This window comes from Hoplias malabaricus, chromosome 1 (genome assembly GCF_029633855.1).
Source record: "Hoplias malabaricus isolate fHopMal1 chromosome 1, fHopMal1.hap1, whole genome shotgun sequence".
NCBI classification, from domain to species: Eukaryota; Metazoa; Chordata; class Actinopteri; order Characiformes; family Erythrinidae; genus Hoplias; species Hoplias malabaricus.
Genome location: NC_089800.1, coordinates 22487724 through 22507436, shown reverse-complemented (window position 1 = coordinate 22507436; position 19713 = coordinate 22487724). Strand labels below are relative to the sequence as shown.

General features: G+C 41.4%; 2 protein-coding genes and 1 non-coding gene across 4 annotated transcripts in view; 2 read left to right on the top strand and 1 right to left on the bottom strand.

Moving 5' to 3' along the window:
• The window catches only part of arhgap35a (Rho GTPase activating protein 35a), an 80378-nt gene extending 70870 nt beyond the window's left edge, over nucleotides 1-9508 (bottom strand). The window contains exon 1 of the mRNA XM_066658657.1: nucleotides 8818-9508. The gene's annotated coding sequence lies outside the window, so the exon portion shown is untranslated. The remainder of the gene's footprint in view (nucleotides 1-8817) is intronic.
• A 2924-nt stretch (nucleotides 9509-12432) lies between these two features.
• Nucleotides 12433-19611, top strand: ap2s1 (adaptor related protein complex 2 subunit sigma 1). 2 transcript variants are annotated; one of them, XM_066658620.1, is made up of 5 exons: nucleotides 12433-12590; nucleotides 14228-14377; nucleotides 15624-15737; nucleotides 17192-17251; nucleotides 18046-19611. In XM_066658620.1, the coding sequence occupies exons 1-5, from the start codon at nucleotides 12588-12590 to the stop codon at nucleotides 18145-18147; spliced, it is 429 nt and encodes a 142-aa protein (XP_066514717.1). In that variant the 5' UTR covers nucleotides 12433-12587; the 3' UTR covers nucleotides 18148-19611. The 2 variants fall into 2 exon arrangements, with proteins under 2 accessions (XP_066514717.1, XP_066514726.1); XM_066658629.1 differs by lacking the exon at nucleotides 12433-12590 and adding an exon at nucleotides 13949-14046.
• On the top strand, nucleotides 16771-16873 carry LOC136671039 (U6atac minor spliceosomal RNA). The gene has a single exon (XR_010795678.1). It is a non-coding gene; the product is annotated as a U6atac minor spliceosomal RNA (small nuclear RNA).
• Nucleotides 19612-19713: the final 102 nt, after the last annotated feature.

Below are 19713 nucleotides of genomic sequence, written 5' to 3'. Positions count from 1 at the left end.
ATATTTAATTAGGTTCTGCTGCTACAGGCCCAACATGCTTTCACTCTACCTCTCACACAAACACACACACAGGTAGGAGTGACTGTTGCAATTAAGTCATCACAACTGTGGGAAATCTTAGTGGTTCAAAGAAGCCGTAGTTCACGTTTCCTGAACCTAGCTATTGATTATATAGGTATTTTAGTAATCAAGGATATTTCTGTCACTTAACCTAGCACATTAAACTATCAAATAAAGACTTAGTGAACATCAAACTGCTGTGCATAAACTTTCAAAGATTCTAAACTAATTTTACTAGATTAAGAAACTGAAGAGGTGTTTTAGAGCATTTAAAACATGAAAATAACCACCCTTTCATTCATTCGTCCTCTGTATCTGCTTTAATCCTGTTCAGGGTCACAGTGGGTCAGAAGCCTACCCAGAATCACTGGACACAAGACAGGAACACACCCTGGATAGGGCTCCAGTCCATCACAGGGCATCAATAACTTACATTTATGGAAACTTGTATAGCTAGTTTACCTAACAACATGAGTTTTTGGACTGTGGGATGAAACACGAGCACCCGGAGGAAACCCACACAGACACAAGGAGAACACACCACACTCCTCACAGTCACCCGGAGGAAACTCACGCAGACACAGGGAGAACACACCACACTCCTCATACACTGTCACCCAGTGGAAACCCATGCAGACACAGGGAGAATTGATCCCAAAAACCCAGGACCGTGGAGTTGTGTGGCATACCACCTTATCATCGCTAAATCACTGGCAAATCTATGATAACAAAATAATCAAATGACAAACCTGAATTAATAACAACAGCCCAAAGGCATTCCACTAATACCTCAACAGTTCACAGCACTGCACGCAGAAGCAGGAAATCAAAACACCGTTCACAAGCCACAGCTTCGTGACTTGCTTTATAACATTTCTGTTGAGATTAAGATCGCTTTAGAAAAGGAGGAGTATTTCAGCTTTGAATCTACAGTGAGCAGTATCATGTTACACAGTAAAGAATGAAGGTAAGTAATAATGTTGGGATGTCCCCTGCAGAGAGGGCTAGGATCCAGCTAATCTCTCTCTAACGCTCACTCCCGACCTCCCTTCACCAGAGGCATCTTTGGTGGGACATCCTACAGAAAACTATGGTGCTGAAAGGGGGGATCCACCAGGCGCAAAGCAGTAGCAAAATTACAGGAGCAAGTCGAGAGGAAATGGAGGCCAACAGGAGATGAAACAAGGATGAGTGGAGAGAAAAAGAGAGAGAGAAACGATGACAAACCATTGCAACACATCCAGACAAAACACAGGCGTCTGTAGGCTTCAATGCCCAGCAAAGCAAAAATTAAAGACAAAACAAACCACAGCCTTTAAAATAAGTCACACAGACATTATCTATTTTGTTAAACTGAGATGCTTTTAATGTGCTTTAAACTGTAGAAACAGAACAATAGCAAATAAGACATGGCCCTTTACAGATTCTTAAGAACACATAAAAAAAAAAAAAAATCAACTGAAAATATGGCCGTCACGATACTCGGATTTTGAGATCCAATCTGACATGTGAGGAGTGTGGTGTGTTCTCCCTGTGTCTGCGTGGGTTTCCTTGTGGTGGACTGTCTGTGAGGAGTGTGGTGTGTTCTCCCTGCGTCTGCCTGGGTTTTCTTCCGGGTGACTGTCTGTGAGGAGTATGGTGTGTTCTCTCCGTGTCTGTGTGGGTTTCCTCCGGGTGACTGTCTGTGAGGAGTGTGGTGTGTTCTCCCTGTGTCCGTGTGGGTTTCCTCCGGGTGACTGTCTGTGAGGAGTTTGGTGTGTTCTCCCTGAGTCTGCGTGGCTTTATTCTGGGTGACTTTCTTTGAGGAGTGTGGTGTGTTCTCCCTGTGTCTGTGTGGGTTTCCTCCGGGTGACTGTCTGTGAGGAGTGTGGTGTGTTCTCCCTGTGTCCGTGTGGGTTTCCTCCGGGTGACTGTCTGTGAGGAGTTTGGTGTGTTCTCCCTGAGTCTGCGTGGCTTTATTCTGGGTGACTTTCTTTGAGGAGTGTGGTGTGTTCTCCCTGTGTCTGTGTGGGTTTCCTCCGGGTGCTCCGGTTTCCTCCCACAGTCCAAAAACACACGTTGGTAGGTGGATTGGAGACTCAAAAGTGTCTGTAGGTGTGAGTGTGTGAGTGAATGTGTGTGTGTTGCCCTGTGAAGGACTGGCGCCCCCTCCAGGGTGTGTTCCCGCCTTGCACCCAGTGATTCCAAGTAGACTGGATAAGGGTTACAGACAATGAATTAATTAATTTTTACAAGACTATTCTTGCAATATGTCTGTATTTAACCTCTCTGTTAAATTTAAGGTTCTCTGTATATTATAGACACATTATAACACATACGTATATATTAGATTCTTAGGTGTGAAAAAGAATGAGTGGAGCTAAATTGTAAGCTGAATTATTTGTATATAAAAGTGTTTTTGTGACATCACAATAACAATAAATAAAAGCAAGCTATTTATGTCAGCTTTGTTTCCATAATGATTATTGTTTTAAATATTTACAACCTACATCAAAGTGAAAGTTAAAAGTACGAATCATTTTAATGGGGGCCTCTTGAAGAAAAGCTTTAATCCTTCAACATTTGCAACACAAACTGCTCAAGCATTCTTTTAAAAAAGATTAAGAAATACCATGAGGCATATAAAAAAAACGGATGATTCCATCAGGGTCGCTCACTAAACTCACAGCTGATTCATCGAGTTCAATCACATTTTTTCAAAACACCTAAAAATAATAAACAAAGGCAGAAATAAAGACAGCACGGTGCCTCTGCCAAACAGGCTATTCATACAGGCTCTTTTTGTCTTTACAAGGATGTTAATTCACATGAAGGAGCCGACAGAAGCATGTGTTACTAAGCTAAAGATTGGGGTGAGTTTGCAGGGTGAAAATTATGAACACTCCAGTGCTTTTTCTAACCACTGCCCTTGTGCACTGCATGTCCTCGATTCACATTCTCTTGCTTTTCTTCACCTCCTCACTTTTTCTCTCCCCTCCAGACCTTCTTGTCCACAGGTAAAATGCTGAGTCACTCTGAGAGTCTCAAAGCTGGAGAGCAAGAGCAGTGAGGACAGAATATTGACAGAAGCCATCATCCCCTGATCCAATGCACCAACACGGCGTCATAAAACCAAGATAGAGCAGGGGAGAAAAGTGCCAGTCTTGTGCATCAAAGCTCAAGAACAGGGTCTCGACATCTGTCTCTCAGCTGGTTCCTGCTTCTGTTACTTGACTGACATGAATCTTGAGTGAGCTGCTGCTGCAAGTAAGACCATCCCTGCAGAACGTCCACATGTCCAGAGACTCCATCACCATGGACACCATTCTTTAAAACAACGTGGCCCTCCATTGTTGCCAGGACCGATGGCGGGTGATTCAAAACGCTCCGACAATGGCTAGCCCCCTTTTCTTTAGAAGAGAGGGTACCCTCCCCCCCCTCCCCTGAAAGACCACTGCAGATGTGATCATTTGTGGTGAACGCATCTGAACAGAGTGGTCTTCGGGGCTGGTCATATCCATTACAGACAGATGATCATTTTTTTATTGATTCTAGTGTCTTCAGAGCTTTCTGGAAGGCTGTGTCTGGGACATTATCGACAGTTAATGTTGGTTCGTATTGAATCCCCTTGTTGGGGGACACTCCCTGGTAGTAATGCACTATCAAAAGACTCCAAGCATTGAAAGGGTGGTGGGGGGGAGAGGGCAGAGAGGGAGGAGGTGTCAGAAGAACTCGTTCAACTCCAGCAGATTTCTTAATGGAAATTCAGCTGCTCATTACAAAATGCAAGTTTCCTTCTGTTGTAATCCACACTCAAACAAGGCAGCCATTCAGAACAGGAGCAGTGTAATCTGGGGTAGACATTCTAAAGCAGCTAAAATTAGCCCCTCGCTTTATCAAGTAAAAGCCTCCGATTCAAACCAAACCCACTTCATTCCACGTAAAACAAACCGTCTAAATAACTTCAAATCAATACTCGCACATGAAATGTTGAGAAGCACCGTGTGGTTGTTAACACTAACATCAGCAAGTCAGGGTGCGGTCAAGGCTTGTAGTGACTGGATTCCCAGGCCACCACCTTCTTTCATTAAATGAAAGCTCAATGACTGACTCCCTGACCTAAGCAAGGCAGCATTTGCTTTGCAACACTATGGAAATCACCTATGATTCAGGGCACATAATGAATGACACACCAGCTTAAATTAGACTTGCTTTAGTATCAGGAACATTAATCCATAGCCTGTTGTGTTTAAATTACGAACAGAAAGGAGGTAAAAATACAACATGTTAAAATGCATCACAGCTTAATGTGGTACACTGTTGTAAGCCTGTGGATTGAGTATTAGTTTGTGGCTAACAAACAAAGCTAGAACCACCACTATATTTATATTATTAGGTACTTTTTCAGCCACTCCCACGTTTTGCTTCAGGAAAAAGAAACTAGTGTGGTATTGAATCAAACATTTAATTTCTCTAACGGAAAGCTTAAGTACACTTATCAGACAAAGAGCTTTCTTCAGCAACCAACAACTCTGACTGCCCAAACACACGTACAATAAATCTCATTCATATCTAATAGTCTGCTGAATTACCTTGCACCAAATAAGCCCCTGCCTCTGCAAATGGCGCAGCCATTAGAGAAAGTGAGAAGAATAAGGAAGAGTCCTGCCAGATCGGCAACAGGTTTAATTAATGCCGAAGTCAAGTCCACGAGTGTAAATATCTAACTCATTATGTCAAAGTCCTCCAGCAGTATTTAAAAAAAACAAAACAAAACAAACAGTAAATATTTCAAGTTGACGGCAAAACATTTTGGAATCAATGGGTTCAGTCAGAAAAAGTCTGAGTTGCCTCGGTAACTGTGGAACCAGTAAGCTAGAATATATTATGCAAGCTTCGGTATTTGATATTTTTTATGCTGATAAAGCTGAGGAATGAGACACTATACTCACACCCATCCTTGACTCCTTTTATCAGGCATTTCCATCAACCAGCTCTAAACATTTGGATGTTGCTCAGAAAGAAAAGCTGCTGATTGCCATTGTAAATACTCGACACTTTTGAAATACTGAAGTGATGATAAAACGCATTAAGCTCCACATCCAAAACGTGGTGTTTCAAGGAAGCTATGTACAGGAAGAGCTGAGTGAAAATAAATGATTGAACATTGAGGCTCTTCGTAAGCAGCAATTTGTCTTGGAAGGTCATTCTCAGTGTTTTATTCTGCCTCTTCATGGACAACACACACTCAGCCAGTCAAAAGCCTGTTAATATTCCAGTGTCGGCGCATAAGTTATGGCGCGAGCAGTGATAGTATGCAGTCATCAAAAAGCATATGCATTAAACGCTGAACAGACTGGATGCAGAGAAGGTGCCTAGGTGTTTTAATGATGTGCAGTTTGGCTACTACCCCACATAGTGTGAAAGGCATGGGTGTGTCAAGCAGTGCAGAACACCTCATAAAACTGAAGGCTTGGAGAAAGTCCAGTAAGCAAAAATCTGCATTGAGTATCTGGGGGTTAATCATTCGAAAGAACCTGATAAAACCTTACACTTTTCCTTTAACGGCACATAAACTTAACTGTTAGAGGCACATTACTGTGACACTGTTCACCTTCATGATTACTGTTGACTAGACCACTCTGTGTGGAAAAAAAACCTATTATATACTTAGGGACATACCTCACCAAGTGTGAAGAGAAAGCAGCTGATGATAAATGGAAACAGCAAAGATTTACACAGCAGTAGCTACAGGCTAAAAGTGGTCTGCAAAATATGACGCCACGGTTACTGTGATAAATGACAATACACTTCTCAGAGTCAATGCATTCCTATATAGTTTGATTGTTTTAAATATGCCTTTACTCACTGACATGTGAAAACATCCAAGCAAATAGTGTTATTTTGACATGAAGAGCAGGGGCAGGTATATTCCTTTTCTAATCCAGCGAATACATCTTGGTCTAAAACGCTCATAGCATGTGGCGTGGCCAAGTGCGAGCTAAAGTTTGTTTCTTCTGCACCGAAGTAAATATACAGAGACATGTCAAAAGCAGGAAATCAATTAGCAAATGCCCAAAACTAGTCAGCATATCCTGCTATAGATATCACAGGTTCTATGTGATTAATGTGTCTGAGGTTAAGACTAGTTCAAAATGATCAAACTACAGAACAGCACATTTAAATATATATCACGTAATCTCAAAATGTCTTAAAGACTGTGATGTTCTCCGTTTGGCTTTGTCACCCACGCTTACTATGGTTCTGTCTTCAAATTCAACTTCAATCCAATAACTCTGACATATGGGTGAAGAATATCCCTTACATCATCTCCTGTTTATACATGTTACAGTAATGCTTAATGCCCATTAAAATATAAAAGACACAAGTGTCTCGGGACTAGGGTTGGACGATATGATCAGAAAAACTGATATCACGATATATTTCTTGATTTCAGTCGCTACGATGTAATTCCGATATCGATATGAACAAGATAAAAGCCACAGAAAACATGACATCACCGTCAAACAACAACCTCTTGGCTTTGTCAATATTAAAGTTATTTTGTAATGTCTTGTAATGACCATCAGTGAGAGTCAGATGATGTAATCAATGTGTATTTAAATACTGAAAATGTGTTGAAACATTTTATATTGCGATATATATTGATATTGAATGACTGTCCAGGCCTATTCAGGACTGCCACAAAGTGAATATGCATTATTTATGAATTCCAATTGTTCACATTATGATACAGACAACAGAGCAAACTACTTGTTCTAAACGCATGTAAAGAAATGTAAGAAAAGGTGGGAAGACTTGGAAGAGCTGTTCTCACAAAAGCACTGATTAAAATGTCCCCATTGAAACAATTTCTGACTTCCCTATCTACAGGACAGGGCAATGCAGTGGACAGATTATTTGCTGTTACAGGAAAACATCAACAGAAAAGTCTGACTGAAAAGACATTCCATTCTGCCTTGCCACTCATTCCTGATTCGATAAACTTTTGACTGCATGACCTTAGCTGAGGAACATGGGTTCATTTCTGCTCCGTTACCTCTGGTCAACAAATTCCTCAAACCCTTTGACGTGCAAAACTCCGCACTGCCCTCAGTATTCTCGGAGCTAGGCCTTCGTGGACATAAATCTGCAGGAAAGCCCGTTAACCACATGTGGCACTACGTACTCTCCAAAAAGGTCCTTAAATGATACACTGGCTTACAAGTGGGCAACATGTTTTCAAGCTGTAGCCAATTTTGTAGGAAACACAAGCTATTGATTAACATCCAAAGTCCACTTTGAAGGTAAATCGCTATTAAGCACTAACTTATCAACACATACCCACTTCAGCTCTGACCTGTAGCGCAGTCTGTGTTGACCTGACATGTTTAAGGCAAAGGATCTCACATAGGAGTTTTTTTATTGCCTTATCAACTCAAAATATGAACCAGAAAACATGTTTTTTTTTTTTTTTTTTTTTTTTTTTTTAACATCTGATGGCCTTGTTGAAGCCTCCACCTTTTCACAATTGCAGGAATGAGACAGAAATTTAAAAATATTACTAAACTATACAAATCCCCTTAGTTCAAAAGCAGTCCACAGGCCGAGGCGTCGTGTGGAAAGTGTGCTTCAGTGTGGACTGGAGCTAGAAGATAATGCACCAAACATATCTTGACTGCCTGGATACGTTTGGGATTTGGTTAAAACTGAAAACCGTTCCTGTAAAAAGCAGTGGTTTTCGTACTGTTATCATTGTTGTTGTTGTTCTGAACACCAGTGGTGGCTACTTAAAAACCTTGACATTTGTACAGTCTTATTCTGCTGTGTATCGCTCAGTACTCAGAGAACGTGAAGGACACTGAACTTTGCCTACAGTGGGGTGCCTTTGTCATTAAGTGAAATCTTGATAGACATATTTTTCAGTATACTGTGGTGAAGTGGGGACCCTGTGGTGAGAAACATGTCTGAGGCCTGGCATCACCAGGGGAAAGGCTCATGTTTTCCTTCACAAAACACTAGCTCACTTTTCGTGTTTTGTAACCCTGCGAAGGTCCTTTTTTTTTCTACAAACATGTTCAGCAGCCTTGTCCGCACCAACACCCAACATGTCATAAGCTGTAGTGGAGATGTGGAGCAGGACCGGGTTCCTGTCCACAGCTGTGCGTGTACAAGCCACAGTTTCTGAGTTGAGGCTAAAAGGCCACAGTCTAAAATACCTTCATTTTGGTGGGGGTTTTGTTTTTGTAATGGATTTCTGTAATCCTTTTCACAGGCAGACAGCTTTATATTTATACACAGACGTAGCCCTGTCCATCTTTACTTAGACAAATTCAGAGTTATCTGTGCTATAAAATCAGTGTGAATTCGAAAGAACAAGCTCAAGAAGCTCATAGGGAAAGGACTGTGTGAGAAATAACAATAGAACTGAAAGACTGCACTAGTCACTGGACTCTACCCTTAGATTCACCACATGACAACCATTGCTAGGAATAGCCCTGAAATGAGTGACTAAAGCTCAAATAAATAAAGATAGCTGTAAGGAATGATAGCTCTGACTGAGTCTAGCAAACAAACAAACAAAAAAGAATTGTAGATCCTAGAGCGTACTCTATGCATATTTTTTCTTATCTGTAAGCTATGGATTCACTTTTGAAAGCTATTGCTCCTTGCTTTCAGCCAGGGACTGAATAGATGTAGCTGCATTAAATTACCTGGTTATTTAACCGTTTTTTTTAATCCAGTCTGAAAATGTGAAATAAACTGAATGGTACCTACCATAGCACTCCAGCTCTGCTTCCCCTTTCCGTCTCTTTCGCTCACAAACGCAGCCGGCTCAGAGCGAAATTTCAGAAGGAATAAAGAGAAATAAAGAGCGCTCCTCTGGTGCCAGCTATTTCAACAGCTTCCTTTTTGGCTGCTGTCCTTTTTCCCTAAAAAAAGTGTTCTTCCGTCAATCACCATTCCACCATTAAAGAAAAGTTTCCGACACAATGTGCTGGACGTGTTTGTTATTTCTTGCTGGAAAAGAAAGACAATGAAGTGGTGCAAAAGCAACACGGAGTGTCTGTCGGGGATTTGACTGGATTTTTTTTTCTTGCCGAGAAAGAAAAGGAAGGGGCGTTGAAAAAGAGCACGAAAGAGAAAAACAAAGCCCAGTACCGCTGTGTCTTCCCCTGGGTTCACCACGTTGTTTTTGACCACTTATTATTTCCTTTGTTGTGCCCCAAACATCCCGACCTTCCCGAGTCTGCTGCTGGAGCTAAAGCACGAAAACACTTTCATGGAATCGGACGAGGTTTTCCTCCTCAGCGAAAAGCGTATTCGACACAACGAACAGCCCCAAAAAATTCTCTGACGGTGTATGTGGAGATGTGTGTATGTGTGTGTGTGTGTGTGTGTGTAAGTGCGTTTTTTCAGCTTCCCAATAATGGCGGCTCCTCTCCTGTTCCCAGCCTCTCCTCCCTTTCACTCCTTTACTCCGAGAGAAGAGCAGAGAGCTGAGCACAGCTCCACAGCCTGGACACACACACACACACACACACACACACAAAATACAATACAATGCTGATAGTACTAATAATTATAGTATAATAATATAAAGTCAATGGATTGTAATATTTTAGTTTCTCACAAATATTTAATTTAAATTTGTTTCTTTACATCATTTGAAAATATATTGAAGTATTCCTCAAAGTAGCCTTCCTCAGTTTTTTCCTCAAATCTGCCCAATAAGAAAAGAGCTGATGGACATTGATTGTGGACAGCAGTCCAGCTAATCCAGGACTCATAAACCCTTCTTATTGGAATAGCCCCTCGTATATTCATTCATTCGTCCATTCATTCATATTATTCATTCAGTTCAGGGCGGCGGTGGGTCCGGAGCCTACGCGGAATCATTGGGCGCAAGATGGGAACACAACCTGGAGGGGGCGCTGGTCCTTCACAGGGCGACACACACTCACACATTCACTCACACCTACGGACACTTTTGAGTCTCCAATCCACCTACCAACGTGTGTTGGTACCGGAGCACCCGGAGGAAACCCATGTAGACACAGGGTGAACACACCACACTCCTCACAGACAGTCACCCGGAGGAAACCCACGCAGACACAGGGTGAACACACCACACTCCTCACAGACAGTCACCCGGAGGAAACCCACGCGGACACAGGGTGAACACACCACACTCCTCACAGACAGTCACCCGGAGGAAACCCACGCAGACACAGAGAGAACACACCACACTCCTCACAGACAGTCACCCAGAGCAGGACTTGAACCCATAACCTCCAGGACCCTGGAGCTGTGACAGAGACACTACCTGTTGTGCCACTGTGACGCCACTCATAATATTACATTTCAGAATTGTTCTTGTGACATTTAATTCTGCTTTGTTAATGGCAGACAGTAAAATCTATGCAATTAGGCATTTATATGCTTTCTGGTTTTGAGAAAAAAACAATAAAACACAATAATCAAGGCATTGGTAACTATGAAACTAAAATTTGAGAATCCAAATGCATTTTTGTGCCAGGAAAATGTTATTTTAGAGTGAGAAATGAAAATTATGTTGGTAATTAAACCATGGGACAAAGCAACACACAAGTAAATACATTGATAAATGATTTCCAACTATATATACAAACTGAAATTGTCAGTTGTTTTAAAAACATAAGCTTTAATAAACTCCTTTTAAAATTTGTTTTTGAACATTGCATTCCTCCCAAACAGGCATAGAATCCTCAGACCAAAAGTGCTGAAGCAACAGTTTGAAGAGTCTCGGACGTGATTCATGGGATCGGCGTGGATCATACAGCTCACAAACAACGTAAACCAAACACTTACAAAACAACAAGATCATACAAAAAGAGGGCTGCACAGGAAACAACACTTTATATGAGTTTGCTACTCCAACCTCATGTTTGCAGCTGAAATTTTTCTTAGTCCCAAGGGCCACTGCATTCCTCTCTCTCACAGTTGTGCAATCAGAAACCCCAAACACCCCTCAACAACACGGTCCAAGCTGTCTGGACACTGTCAAGCAGTAAACCGAATAATCTCTTCACCTGTAAATAAGCTGGTACAGGCAGGTAGTTCTATATATAAGATTCAGCCCAGTGGTTAACACAGATACCAAAATATATTGAGGGGAAGAAAAAGTATGGTGCCCCTTTCAATGTCGTTGCCTCTTCCCATGACCTCCCCAACAGTGCACCTTGGCCATGCACCAGAGCTCCTCCATGCTGAAAATCTGCAAAGTATTAATTTAGATGGCGAGCAGCAGCATTCTCCTCTGCTGCTGCCATTGTTGTATTACTGTGGTCAGTGCCGATGTTGATGTGGTGTGCTGCCCATACATCCTAGTTTTGGCCCTTCATGTTCAGCTCCTCCAAGAGATTTGGCCTTGATCCCAGGCGCATGTGGCGTGGATCCTGATACTGGGTAGCCTTGACTCTTAAAGCACCAGCAGACAAGGCAAGGTTTTGTCCACTGACCACCAGTGACTTGGCACACATTTTCCTTGGCCAAGCAACATGGGACATCTCACCATGAAATCCCTGTAGCTAAAATGAGCTCTGCTCACTTCAGCTCATGTACTGTCTGCTGTCAAGCCACACATGACACCAGAGAGCCTTGAGGGGTAGCTCACCCTTGACATGGCAGTCAAATTTGGGGTGACCTCACCATGGTGATTAGCTCAGCAACTGACCCCTTCCACGCTGCTGCTCCTACAGTTACAGTTTCTAAAGTGCAATCATCAGCATGGTGAGGTTCCTGTGTCTACTTCCATGTTGTAGTGACACTCCTTTAACCACTGAGCAGATTTATATGGCCATCATCTCTTCCAGGCATCCATTATGTCATGCCACTAGCTAGAGTGTGTGTGGTAGAGTGTGCTTTTGCTGCTGTAGTGAGGAAGTCAGATCTCTGCCATCTATTCTGGATCTCTGTCATCACCCTTGGCCATTTGCTGGGACTGAGGCTCCCAGTCTCCTTTGTCTCAGGCCTGTGGTCAAGCACTGAGATCCATGTTGCATTTGCCCTCTTCAGCCCTGTGTTAGACCATAGCTCTGATTATGGTTATGGTTAGGCCATAGTTAGCTCCTATATATATATATATATATATATATATATATATATATATTTTTTTTTTTATTATTTAATTTAATTTATTTTTATTATTTTTTTTTTCTAATGACCCTGTCAGGACCCTATCGCTGCTCTGGACCCTAACGCCTCACATGATCTAACGTACTGCCTGCGTCACTGGCTTCTAACGTACACGGTATTTGTAGTTTTTAAGCACATTCTCTGTCCTTCTCCAAAGCTAAATAGCGGCGCTTAAAAACTACATTACCTATGATTCAAAGTCCCTCCAGGCCTTAGCTTCCTTGCTAGTAAGATAGTAAGTGGAGCTATTCGTAGACCACTTCTTGTTTAATTACATGTTTATAATCACAGATCGAGTGAGCTTCATTAACAAACTTTATTAATTCTCTTAAACGCAGAAGGACCTCAGCTGTCCACATAACAGCAGCCAAATGGTGAGTTAAATCTGTTTTTTTGTATGTTAGTAGCTGTCCTCCGCTGGGCAAACGTTATTCGCCTGTTTCTTATACGGGTTTGCCCTTCCATTTTAAACAGTGCGGCAGTAAACATTAACCTCATATTTGGAATAAAAATATATTGCATATTAGTAGTCAACTGCAGTTTATTCTCTGACATGTACTCTGTAGCTATCCGAAACTTGCTAAATGTGAAGTGAATGTAGGAGTGGGCGATAGTGGTAAAATATAATAGTATGACCCTTGATGAAATAGTTTCCATGTCTTTAGGTATATTTTAATATCCATACTATTCTCAGGAAAGTATAATGTGGCAAAATGTATCATAATAATACGATAGTGTCATATTGCAGACAATCTACATTAACCAAAGTTAACCATATTTAACAACTCCTGTATATTTTGTGCTATTAACATAAACTTGTATAAAAACTGAGAAAATACCCAGTGTACATTTAACCATAAATGGGACCCGTGTGTGCACAGAACACACAGTTAAGCATTATTCCTGTAAGCACCCATTCGGAATAATGCTCACAAATATGAGGCATGTGCTGAAAAAATGATTACCTTAGATGCAGTGGGAAATTTATTATTTTTATATCTTTCTTTTTCTTTCTAATTTTGATCAGAATTGTAGAACATTATTTCTCGGCACATCAAGTAGGCCTATATATCTAGCTCTTCAGTTTATTCATTTAATTAACCATATTAAAATTAATTCATTGAGTGTCTGTAACCCTTAACCAGTTCAGGGTGATGGTGGGTCTGGAGCCTACCCGGAATCACTAGGCACAAGGTGGGATCACACCCTGGAGGGGGCGCCAGTCCTTCACAGGGTGACACACACTCACATCTACGGACACTTTTGAGTCACCAATCCACCTACCAATGTGTGTTTTTGGAGCATGGGAGGAAACCAACAGAGAGAACACAGTATTAAAATGACAACCTAAATATGATTAGCTTCTGTGAATTAAGCCCCTCCCCCTCTTCCCAAAGAGAGGTCATACTTTTTATTTTTTAAATTTTAACATAAATCCTCAACAAATCAGGAAGAGTTATATATTTGAATGCTACCGCTGCTCTTTCCTCATCTTCACTGGTTGAGCAGAGCCTTGTTCAGTGGCTGATTTGATTGTCAAGTTTGAACATAACTCAATTACTTACCAATCTAAAAACAGCTTGAGACTTCACATTAATATTGGTGAGTATCCTATTGGAACAGCCGTGCATCCATCAGAAGAGTCTAACGCTCAGTGGCAAGTGTAGAATACTATATTGATTAGAACAGGATCACTGTGTTTTTTTGTTGTCACCCAATACTTTTGCTTGCAGTTAGGACACAGTGTAACAGCCTATGGTGACAGCAGAAAACCAAAACAAAATAAAACTCTAGAAGGCATCTGGTGGACCACACAGGGGTTAAGCAGGGGTGAGCAGGTTCTTCACTCCTGAAACAAAGTATTAAATGAAGTGGGATCTGAGCTATTCTGCGTGTCTAAATAATCTATTGTTTGTAGATTATAACTGTAGCTTGTTTGAAATGTCCACGGTAACTGTAACTGGGTAAATCCTTGCATATTAATCTAATGCCCGTTTTGTCCTCTGTCTAGATTCGCTTCATTCTGATCCAGAACCGAGCGGGGAAGACCAGACTGGCCAAGTGGTACATGCAGTTTGATGATGATGAGAAACAAAAGCTTATTGAGGAGGTGCACGCTGTGGTCACTGTCCGTGATGCCAAACATACCAACTTCGTAGAGGCATGTCTTAAAACATTGTTTTTACTTCCAGATAGATTTAGGAACTAGGCTTAGTCAAGTTAAAGAATGCTGTAATATTATATAGTATGCTAGTGTGTGTTACACAATGTCCAAAAGTGTCCAGACACCCCTTATATAAGAAAAGGATTTTAAGGTGTAAACATTGCTGACACAGGCTGCCCTTTGCTTAAACTGCTTGTACAATTGCCATAGAAAAGCACTGCTAATGGAATGGAAGAGTCAGCTAGAGGGGTAAAAACACCCCAAGCTTTGCTGTGGAGCAGTGGTATTTTCTGGAGCTATAGATGTCCATTCAATTCATTTAGGGTGAATTAGGAACTGTTTGTGCTCAAAATGTAATGTGCTTTTTAGGGCTGTCCCGAAAAAGTGGGGTGGTGTTTATTGTTGTCATTAACAAAATCTGCTCCCGAGCCCTGCTTTAATATCCCTCTCTCCAGGCTTCACTCACTACCTATGCTCGCTAACCTGCTAACTAGCTCTCTACCTGTGCTCGCTAACCTGCTAACTAGCTCTCTTCCTATGCTCGCTAACCTGCTAACTAGCTCTCTACCTGTGCTCGCTAACCTACTATCTAGCTCTCTACCTGTGCTCGCTAACCTGCTAACTAGCTCGCTAACTAAGTGCACAGAGTATACTCAGTTTAACCAGTTTGAGCGGAGCTGCTCTAATTCCAGGCACAAAGCTGACAGAATAAACTGTGGCCTGGCCTCTCTTCGTTGTAAGTGTGTTGATTTAGCGTGTTAGACTGTTTTATATGACTGAGGTTTAGGTTTCATTTGCACAAAGACTTTTATGTTGATGATCCTGAATGTGGGGAGAGCACTGTGTTTACTGCTGGAGATTGAATGTGGCTTGAGTGGAGCATTGCATTTATTGATAGCCACATTTATCCCAAAAACCGAATATACGAATCTCAAAATTAGAAACTGAATACCTACCCAACGAATGTATATCCGAATATTCAGAACCAGCCCTAATGCTTTGTGGGTGAATACAATCAAGTCCATTCAGCTGTGTCCTAATTTATAGAGTAAGTCTCCCCCAGGAGATTAGAAGCACTTACTGTAGCAAAAAAGCAGACAAATATTGTATTAATATTTTTTCTAAAAACACTTTGGACACAAAGTTGTAGATTGTAGTGATGTGCATCTAGTTTGGAGTTATTTGAGGCCCTGTGTTTAATATGAATGTCTTATCATCTTGTTTGTGTTTCTCCGTACTTCAGTTCAGAAACTTCAAGATTATCTACAGACGGTATGCTGGATTGTACTTCTGTATATGTGTGGACGTCACTGACAATAACCTGGCCTACCTCGAGGGCATTCATAACTTTGTGGAGGTAAATGTTGAAATTCTTAGCGCTTTCTTTGTAACTTTAGAAGTGAACTTGTTTCACTCTAGTGTTGAGACCCACTTCATGTCCGGACAGAGCTGTTTGTGTCGGCACATTATTGATAACTGCACTGCTGATTATTTCACTACTGTTTGAATGCTGGTGGAGATCCAGCTTTTGTCCAGTGCTGCTGAGAGATTTCTCTCTCTGTGCATCGCTTACTTAAAGAGATTATCATTTTTTGCTGCAAGTTAAGCTCCATATTTCTAGGTTGCCATCTTAAATCTCATATTTTGTGCGAGTCATAAAACCCCAGGGATGGGGAGGGGTCAGTCCACTAACCGTAGAAGCCGCTAAAATAAACCTCAATGTCAGGAAATCCTATAGTGTTTAGTATTTAACACCGTACACCAGCGCGACCTACACATTGTCGAATAATTATTAAAGGAGTAATGTTTCGCTGCAGTGTTGTTTGGATTGACCTCCGTCTACACTGCGTGTGTGTATGAACATGTTTGTAGCGCTGTATGAGGGACAGGCGGAATGTGGCTGTGAGGGAGTCCAGTGCTCAGCAGTTCAAGAGCGCTGTGACCTGGAATGCAGGGACTTCCTCTTGTCTGGCGCTGTACACAGCTCCCCCATGAGCCTGGCCCCATAACCAGCTCTCTTCATACTGACATACTCATAAAGGAAGTGTACAGTGTCCATTAGAGCTCATTAGCTAAGCAGCTACTTGTTAATGCAGTGTTTGAATGTTCTTAATTTATATTGTTGTGCCTCACGTCCATGTGTGCTGACATTACAGTGAGAGTAATTAATCTTTAGGGAAAAAAACTCATCCTGAATGATAGCGCTGCAAATGTAATTTGTTTTACAGTGCGTTCATTTGTTGTTTTCGTTTTAGTTCGACACTGGATTCTTTAACGCTATTGTAGTTCCTGCCATTGCATTTCAGGTCTGTTTCAGTTGTCCTTGGATTGACCTCGGCCCAACACCGGGCTTCTAATCTCACACCAAATAAGATGGACTACTCTAAACTGTGTTGTATGAAAAGAGCGGTCGTTAGCGCTCCCTTTGACAAGGTTTGAAGAGTCTGCCTTTCGACACAAATACGGTTGAGGCGTTTTTTACCTATTTAGTGTCATATCTTACCAAGTGCAATAAAAGTAGTTGCTAAAGCATTTCACATTCATTGACAAGAAATGTGGGGGTGTGGAAGAGAAAACACTGTGTCTTTCCTCAATATTCATGGCTGAGGTTGCCTTGAGGAACCCAACACCAACTGAACCCCGAGCATTGTCTGCCTGCTGCTCTGTGTGTGTGTGTGTGTGTATACTTACAGCACCTAGTGTACGAGTGTGTTTGTTTATTGAGGTTATATGTGGAGGTACGATTATATTTATATGCTGCCGTATAATGACAGTACTACTACTAATAATAATAATTTAATCTCTCTGCAGGTTTTGAATGAATATTTCCACAATGTGTGTGAATTAGACTTGGTCTTCAATTTCTATAAGGTAAGAACACACTAGAATTATGTGGTGATGGCTTTTACCAGATTGAACAGAGGAGATGATTCTGTGGCTAATGGTTATGGGAGCTAAAAAGCAGAGTGGGAGGAGAAATGGTTAGCCCTGTTGGAATTCAGTGCCATGGCAACAGGTATTTGATGCATAATTACAACAATCAGATGATTAGGAGCGCTCGCATCAGTTTAGAACGGGGGCAGGGGGAGGGGGGGTCTTAAAGGAAAATGTATAAGCAATTAAGAGTTGCAGTTGCCTCTGATGATTGTCTCCATTTTCTGCATCATTAATTGCCTGTTGTATTTTTAAATCCGCCTACTGGATGAACCTTAACTAACTTGCACCCACGCTGGCAGCAGCCACGGCATTCTTTGTTAACTTCTTTAAAAGAAAGGGTGAAAAAAACATGTGGTGCAGGAAATCAGCTCATTTGCACATATTTACCCTCCTCACATTAAAGGACACAAGCGTAGAAAGGTGCTTCATACGTTTGTGCACATATCACTTAAAGTTTAAAGTTCTGATTTTATGAGCTGACGTTGAAGCTCCTTTTAAAGTGATTCTCCACTGAGAAATTATAACGAAGCAAAGCTAGCTGAAGAGTATTTGGAGGGAGTGGATGATATACTTGTGATATCCACTGATCTTTACCTGCCTTAATTATCTGCAGTGTCATCATTGTTGATGTAGCCTTCCCGAGAGAATTGGTTACGTTTCCATTTGTGCCTCTCTTTGTCTCTACGCAGGTGTTTGTTGTGATGTACTGTTCTGCTCTTGTGTCTCAGGTGTACACGGTGGTGGATGAGATGTTCCTAGCAGGAGAGATTCGAGAGACCAGCCAAACGAAGGTTCTCAAGCAGCTCCTCATGCTGCAGTCGCTAGAATAGAGACGTTACTGCAGCGCAGCCATCCTTCACCCTCAGGGCAGGCTCCTCCACCTGCTGAAAGCCAGTCATATTGTTTCTGTGTTTGGATGTCAGTGATGAAACATGTAAACTAACATTTCAGCATTTCTTTAAAGCTGTGCTATGTAAGGTTTTATGCTTTTGGTCATGTAAGAACATGTAGAGAGATCGAAAAATGAAATCCTTAGTGGAAAGCCCGGTTCTGTACATTGTGTGGTTTTCTTTTTTGTTTGTTTTTTTTTTCTCCTGCAATGGAGTATAAACATGTCAAATGCTCCTGAATCCTACGCTGTATGCCTTTACAGTTCTGAAGTAACATTAATGGGTCACAATGATGTTTTCAAGGTGGGCATGTGATTTTGGGGCCTGTGTGATTTCATACTGTCTCACATTCCCCTAGTTGTATTCTTACATGACCAGAGTGTTGGATTGTTATGCAGTTGCCACAAAAAATGGGCTGCTGACAGTCTATCCCTGCACTTATTGACACTAAAATAACTTGGACAGAATCCACTTAGGCGCTGGAAATGACATGCCTACTAACTGAGGTCTACACTACTCACTCTGAAAAAATATTATTGGAGCTGAAGACCCTTTGTCTATTTGCTTATATGGATCTTATACGAATTCCCATTGTAGATGTGCTCCGTTTAGTTTAGATCCCAAATTACAGTTTAAAAAAAGAGAACCAAACCTGCACAGTCTATTTTTTTTTTGTATTGTGTATAGACATATTATATATATACATATAAAACATTAAGTCTGATTATATGAAACTAACCCTTCATTCCAGCAGGCAAACAGCTCTGTGCTCGCTTCTGAACCACTGCTAAAAACATAACATAAGCCGTCCATTCCGACCTTAGGGCACTGTTCATGTGAAGGTCTAACAGGCTTTGAAGAAAGTAGAAGTCAAGTTACCAGCAGAAATCGTGGCGTGTTGGCTGCATGAACAAAGGCAGACGCTGCCGCGGAGCTTGTTTAGCCAGCAAGGCTGCGCAGATCTTACAGCACACAAAGAGGGAACATATGACAAAAGACTACATCTACTTTTATCTTCCAACTTTTGTGGCAATGCTCCCTGTGCTAGTGGTTCCATAGCAACCACTCTGTTCAGCCTTGAATCTCTCTCTGGACTGGTTTTCTGGATGCTGATTAAGTTCAGTGCTGTAGTTATTCTTAATCACAGAGTATTTTTAGCAGTGGACTAGGTTTAATCTGCGTCTGAAGCTGGTTCTTTTAAATACTAGTTTCAGTATTGTTAGAATATTTCTTTGTTTTTTTATTTTTAAATGTCATTATTGTTCTCCTTGCCTTTGTCTGAAATGTCCTGTTGTGCACTTGTCCCTGTGAGATGGCAGACTGAAGGTAATGTGTTTCCACTCGCTGTTTCAATACGTAAACCCACAAAAATGCAACAAAGAAATAAAATTTGTGAAAATAGGTGCAGTTGCTTTCTCAGTTTTTGAATAATAATAAAAAAAATGTTTTGTTAATTTCGAGTAAGTTGACACCAAATCCTTGGTTACATACAGAACGGGCCCCACA

Bases quoted from the DNA above. Each gene is read 5' to 3' on its own strand.
- ap2s1 (XM_066658620.1), top strand. The intron at 14,378-15,623 runs GCATGTCTTAAA...TCCGTACTTCAG, and splicing joins AACATACCAACTTCGTAGAG to TTCAGAAACTTCAAGATTAT. The intron at 17,252-18,045 runs GTAAGAACACAC...CTTGTGTCTCAG, and splicing joins TGGTCTTCAATTTCTATAAG to GTGTACACGGTGGTGGATGA.